This window comes from Oculina patagonica, chromosome 8 (genome assembly GCF_052425735.1).
Source record: "Oculina patagonica isolate OP01 chromosome 8, crgOcupat, whole genome shotgun sequence".
In the NCBI taxonomy this organism is placed as follows: Eukaryota; Metazoa; Cnidaria; class Anthozoa; order Scleractinia; family Oculinidae; genus Oculina; species Oculina patagonica.
Window position 1 is genome coordinate 16287092 of NC_135765.1, and position 5815 is coordinate 16292906.

General features: G+C 36.0%; 1 protein-coding gene across 1 annotated transcript; it reads right to left on the reverse strand.

Annotated features, from left to right (window-relative positions):
- LOC144663947 (uncharacterized) lies at positions 1 to 5586 on the reverse strand. The gene is made up of 4 exons (XM_078525049.1): positions 5428 to 5586; positions 3263 to 3316; positions 1985 to 2632; positions 1 to 497 (listed from the first exon to the last, which is right to left on the reverse strand). Exons 1-4 carry the CDS (start codon positions 5492 to 5494, stop codon positions 283 to 285), a joined length of 984 nt encoding a protein of 327 aa, XP_078381175.1. The 5' UTR covers positions 5495 to 5586; the 3' UTR covers positions 1 to 282.
- Positions 5587 to 5815: the final 229 nt, after the last annotated feature.

Here is a 5815-nt window from a genome sequence, read left to right on the forward strand (position 1 = left end):
TAGATTACATAATATATTTATAGCAGATCACAAATAAATTAAGTTAAATCAAATTAATTACGGAAAAATGGCCAGAGAGTGAATTAGTGGCCCATATTCTTACTATTTTTCTTCAAAAAGCCAATTCGTCGGAAAAACGAGTAAATACAGTTAACTTGTATGGAAACTTGAGCTAAGACAGCCCATTTATTTGCCTCGAAGTTTTGTGCAAGGGTATTTGTGCTCTTAAAGTTCTAACTTTGCTCTACAATTACAAATTTAATTTTGGTTGTGGAATCATCCTCACCAAATGTTAACAGATTTTCTATTAGTGGTCATGAAACAAACAAATTCGTAGGGAATACGGCCTTGAGCGGCCGTTCGTGGATCGCGGATCTTATCTCCATTTCCATCCCTGTCAGTGGCGGGGGTACGTCCAGCTTTGTGAGACCAGTGTCCGTTATTATCCAAACGGTACCAGTGATAATCTCGATTAAATGAGAGAGTTGGATCAGTACCTGTGAAGCAAAGTAAGAGAAGTCTTTTAACAGGGTTGAACGTGGTAATAAGGAAAATTTTGGCACACTATTGCAGCTAACGCAAACCTCGTGTGTTACGCAAATGTCTGCTTTCTAATGGCTTTTGCTGTACCTCACCTTGCTTTTCAAGCCCAAAAGAGTGGTTACACATCAACCGCTATGTTTTAAGCTTCTTTAGGCTTCTGGTTTTAAGACTGTTGCAAGTAATAGCTAATAGCTAACAAACCTGTGGCCCCCAACACTTCAAACAATAAATACGAAAAATGAGCTAAAGCAATTTCAAGTTTGAAAATAATTATTATAATAAAAGCGAAATTACTAATTTTAAAAACACGAAACAACTTTTTAAAGACATGTTTCGGCATGACTTATGCCATCTTCAGTTTATTGAGAATTTAAAATCTAGGGCTATATATATACCCAAGCTACAAATACAAAAATAGAAATGTATACAAAGTAAAATTACAATAACAAAAGATAATGGTAAAGCCGTTACAAAGTGGCAGGTACTGTCTGGTACTGTCTAGAACAGTAATTACTCACAGTGTGAGCTTTAGACCGTTACTAATAGAACAAAAGATTAAAATAAAAAGGTGTTGACATGCTGCACTTGAGTGTTTAAATCTGGTTTTAAACTATTAATGTAATGTCTTTAAAAAGTTGTTTCGTGTTTTTAAAATTAGTAATTTTACTAGTGCTAACAAGGAAATATGGAAATAAAAGCGAACTAGAAACGTAACGGTACTACATTTCATTATAAAATGAAGGTGAAAAATTAATGAATGTAGTATTCAGTTTTGTTATAGTTATACGTAGTCTTAATTTCTGGCTAGAAACAACTGTACTGTCGTCCTGTGTGGTAATACAAACGCGAAATCACAAGGAATACGACACTGAAGTGCAGACATGTTTAAGTAAATTGGGAGACTGTTCGAAAGTGCTAAAACGCTCGCCTGCAACTCGGGTTTACATAAGACCTTTATCGAGCGTTCGCATCAGGCTACTTGATTGTGTTATTGTAGTTACAATTTATACGTGAGACCAAATTCCCGCGAGGGCAATAACTACCACAAAAGTCAATCTTAAACTCTTCCGTGACAATTCTTAAAAAACGGTTGAAGACATATCTTTTTAAGAATGTTTATAACATTCCAAGTTATATAGATAAAAGTTTTATTTCCCTTTTAAATGTTTTATCTAGTAATTTATAGTTCTAACTGACCTTTGCTCGACCCGCTTTTTTATCCATTTCTACTAATTAGGTTTTAGTTCTTGGTAGTTTCTATTTAATATTTATAATATAAGCGCTATATAAATTTATATTTATTATTATTTATTAACATAATCTCCCGCTGGAATAATCAATCCGAAAATGCATTAGAATAGATTGTGACCGTCTTCTCTCATGTGGCTGGTAGCATATGAGTTACAAAACGAATTAACAACCAATTAAATTTGTAACATACCGTTATAAATAAAAAGTGCAACCAAGTGTCTTGCCGAGTTGTAAGGAGCGCACATATGTTTTTTGCCTTTCTCATATATCAATCCATCGGCCTGCGAAGAAAGTTTGAGGTCCTCGCCATTATACAAGTCAGGGAGCGGTCGTTTTCCTCCATTTCCAGGCTGTGCAAAAGTGTCTGTTATTATGTCATTAGCATAGTTGTAGCAGTTGTTAAAGAAGACTGTAAAGAAATTGTCGTTCCATTTGGAAGGTTTGTACCATGGTGCATAGCGCTTACTTGGGGCTTCTGTAGCGGTGACTCTTTCTACGGCTATAACTTTTCCATCTTCGATTTCTTCCTTAACACTTTTGTAGATAGTTGTTGCTATCCAATGATCCGGGATGGTCTGGAGTAATAGCAATTGTAAATCCTTTGAATCTGGACCCACAACCAGAACTTCCGGTTGCTTATTTCCGCTTTTCACCACCTGCAGTAGAAATCCCTGGTAGCCAAGCTTTGAAGGTGCAGTGTAGTTTTCTGGGTTGTAGGTTGTCGCATCACTCAACGCTGTTTTCAATTCCATGTATTTTGGGTGATCCCGGGTAATCACCCACTGTGGATCGGGAGCACCAGAAAATATCTCCAAAGTCACAATAAAGCGATCTGTGCCTGAGATAAATCAAAGTAATCTTTTCCTATGTTCTATACGCATATATTTGTTACTAAACGGTTGTTAAGGTTTTAATTGACGCATCCACCTCTTTTTTACCTGATACAGTGCGTGTACGTAGGATCCAGCCATCACCAACTGGTTACGTCGAACTACCCCCGATCTAAAACAATTTTTCATTTCCCTTGATGATGATAATGATGATGATGACGATGATGGTGATGACGATGATGATGATGATGATGATGATGATGATGATATTTATTAAACTCATGTGCGCAAATTTGTCGATACTACTTAAAGTACAACTCAAAATCATTATTATAGTCTGTGTGAGACGTATCTAGTTTGTATCACTCCCCTCCCTACAAACATCTGTAAATTGGCCGATTTCGTAAAACCATATTTTCGTTATTTTGTAAGACATGACTCTTACTATTTGTAGATACTACATTCCATGTCGATAGATGTTCGCTACTTGACCGATTGCAATATCTACTGTTTTATCGAAAAAACCTGGAAGAGTCTACCAACGTTGGTAAATTTAGAAGATGGATGTCAGAGCACCTTACTATCTGATGAGCATCTACACAACCACATAATGAAATGTAAACCTCAATATTATTTACCTGGAGGTACAACATTTGCAGTTTCAGGCCTCAGGGGGCGATTAAGCGTTTGTCCTGTTAGGATGCAAAGGTGAACAACGTTTAAAATAGTTGCTTAAGTCATTTTCACTACTTACATTTTAATCTTTTATATCGCTAATATCCTTTCGAGCCTATTACTCCGAAAGTCATTGATATATGGCTAGAGCTTAAGAGACCCTGACTGGAAAAATCGAGAGTCGCTGGACATGGCCGAAGAATCATATTAAAAAAATAACCTGACTTCCTAAAAATCTGTAGTTTTCGAGAAATTCGGAAAACGAGTTTTTGCTTATTAATTATTCATAAATTACAGCGAAAATTGGCCAAGTTCTACTCGTTTGTATTGAAGTACTTTGAAATGCTAGGAGACAATTAATTGTGAATAAGAGCTATGCTCCTTTACCTTCTATTTAACGTTCTGCGGTAGAGTTTCAGCACCCATTGAAGAATTGTCATCTCAAGCATTATGTGAAGGGCTTACCCGACGTGCCCGAGAAACGACAGCTTTTCCTAATTCGCTTCAGCGGTTAAATTACTTTCATCAACTTCTAGTTGATATTTAACTAAGTGTTTCATTTTCCCGCCGACACACCACAACAGTTTTATTTTGAAAGTAATCAGAGCGTAGCCAGACTTTAGACATAGACGAGGCAAAAGTTTTGAGCGTCAAAAGCACAAGCCGTAATTAGCGGGGACTGAAAAGAAAATTTTGAAATTTAAAAGCTTTGGGACACTGTTTTTAACATTTTTCATGAGGTATATTTGTTCAGAAAAATCAATAATGTTTAACTGGGGATTATTTTCCCACCTGAACATTTTTGTTTTAAATTTTGGCTTAAAATCTAAGACGAGGCAAGTGCCTCGTCTTGCTTCTTGCTAGTTACGGCCCTGGTAATAACTACCTTATTCTCACTTAATTTCGCGATTTTCGCGATTTTCGCGAAATTTAATACCCGCGAAATAAAGGGCACCCGAAGTTTAAAATCGCGAAATTTAATATCGTACTGATACAGTGGAACCCCGATATAACGATATGCCAAGGGAGCAGTAAAAGTATATCGTTATATCGGGGTTAACTTAATCAAAGATACTGAAACTTAGAAAACTATTGAATGACAAGGACGATAAAGAGGATAAAGTCGATAAAGAGGGTTAAAACACAGTATCATTTTCGTATATAATTGTACAAAGCTGTTGGCAGAAACATTAGAGATTACTCGATTACTGTAAGGTTATTGTTTTAAATTCAATGTTTTGCTTAAATTGGTACTGAGTACTGATAATATCGTTATATCGGGAAATACTTTACGTTCGGTGCACTAAATTCTCATCGTTATATCGGGAATATCGTTATATCAAAGATCGTTATATCGGGGTTCTGTCCCATACTCTTTACTGTAACTTTTGACGGGACACAGAATATTCATCGTTATATCGGGAATATCGTTATATCGAGGATCGCTATATCAGGGTTCCACTGTAATACAAAAAATAATGAAATTCGATCTGTTTTATCATAGTTATTCTAACATATCTGAGCTTCATGTTTAGGAGTTTCTTGTTTAATTTTGTCCATTAGTTATCTCCCACTCTATCAGTCGCACTGTTCGAACTGTTCTCTGCCGCCAAGTTCCTCAAAATCTCGCTCTTGCAGTCGTAGATGAACCTATTAGGGATTTAGACCGTTGAATATCTTATGTTTTGTTATGCGTATATTGTTGTTTGCTGTTTTTACGATGACTTTCATATTAATTAATATGTTGTTACAGTTTCGAGGTCAAAGCTTCATATTGAAGAATAGGTAAAAATCGCGAAATTTAATACACTCCAATTGCACCTTCCTCTCAAAATCGCGAAATTAAGTACTCGCGAAATATGGCTCTTGATTCTTCGCGAAATTAAGTACTCGCGAAATTTAGTAAGAATAAGGTAAGTGTTTTTACTACGCCTTCAAAAATGACCACACTGTACAAAGCAATAAAGAAAGGGCAAAACTTTGCATGTCTAAAACTACCTTGATATTCTTTCATTTCAGTAAAAACGTTTCACCATTTTTACGTCAAGTGTCCACAGTTAGTTTTCACAGCTATATTCCTCGACAATTTAATGAAGTTTTAAATTAATTTCATTTAGGTCTTGCTTACCAAGAACAACTCCTTGAATGCAAACTAAGATGAAAACCACAGCAACTGTAAAACAACAGCGCGCCATACTTCTTGAGGTCTCTTGAGAACGTATTCTTATAAATAATAAGAATTGCTTCTCCCTCCTTGGTGAGGGCAAAACTGTGAACACTAGAGGTTTTGCTAAGTTAAAACTAAACGAGGTACGCCTGTATTTCGATTATAGGATTTCTGGTGGCCACTAAATAAAGACATACATAAACCTGTTACAGACTAACACGGTTATGCTGAGCAGAAATATCTCATCATTTGACTGTTTAAGCACTGAGCAAGAATTATTGATAAATGAAGAAACAAAGACTCTTAGGAGAACAAAGCAACTGCGTTTATTCGTAAACTCTACCAGAAT

Excerpts from the sequence above, each read along its gene's own strand:
- LOC144663947 (XM_078525049.1), bottom strand. The coding sequence starts at position 5,494 with ATGGCGCGCTGTTGTTTTACAGTTGCTGTGGTTTTCATCTTAGTTTGC. Across the intron at positions 2,633-3,262 it reads TGCAAATGTTGTACCTCCAG|GCACAGATCGCTTTATTGTG; the intron begins GTAAATAATATT and ends GATTTATCTCAG. Across the intron at positions 498-1,984 it reads TGCACTTTTTATTTATAACG|GTACTGATCCAACTCTCTCA; the intron begins GTATGTTACAAA and ends TTTGCTTCACAG.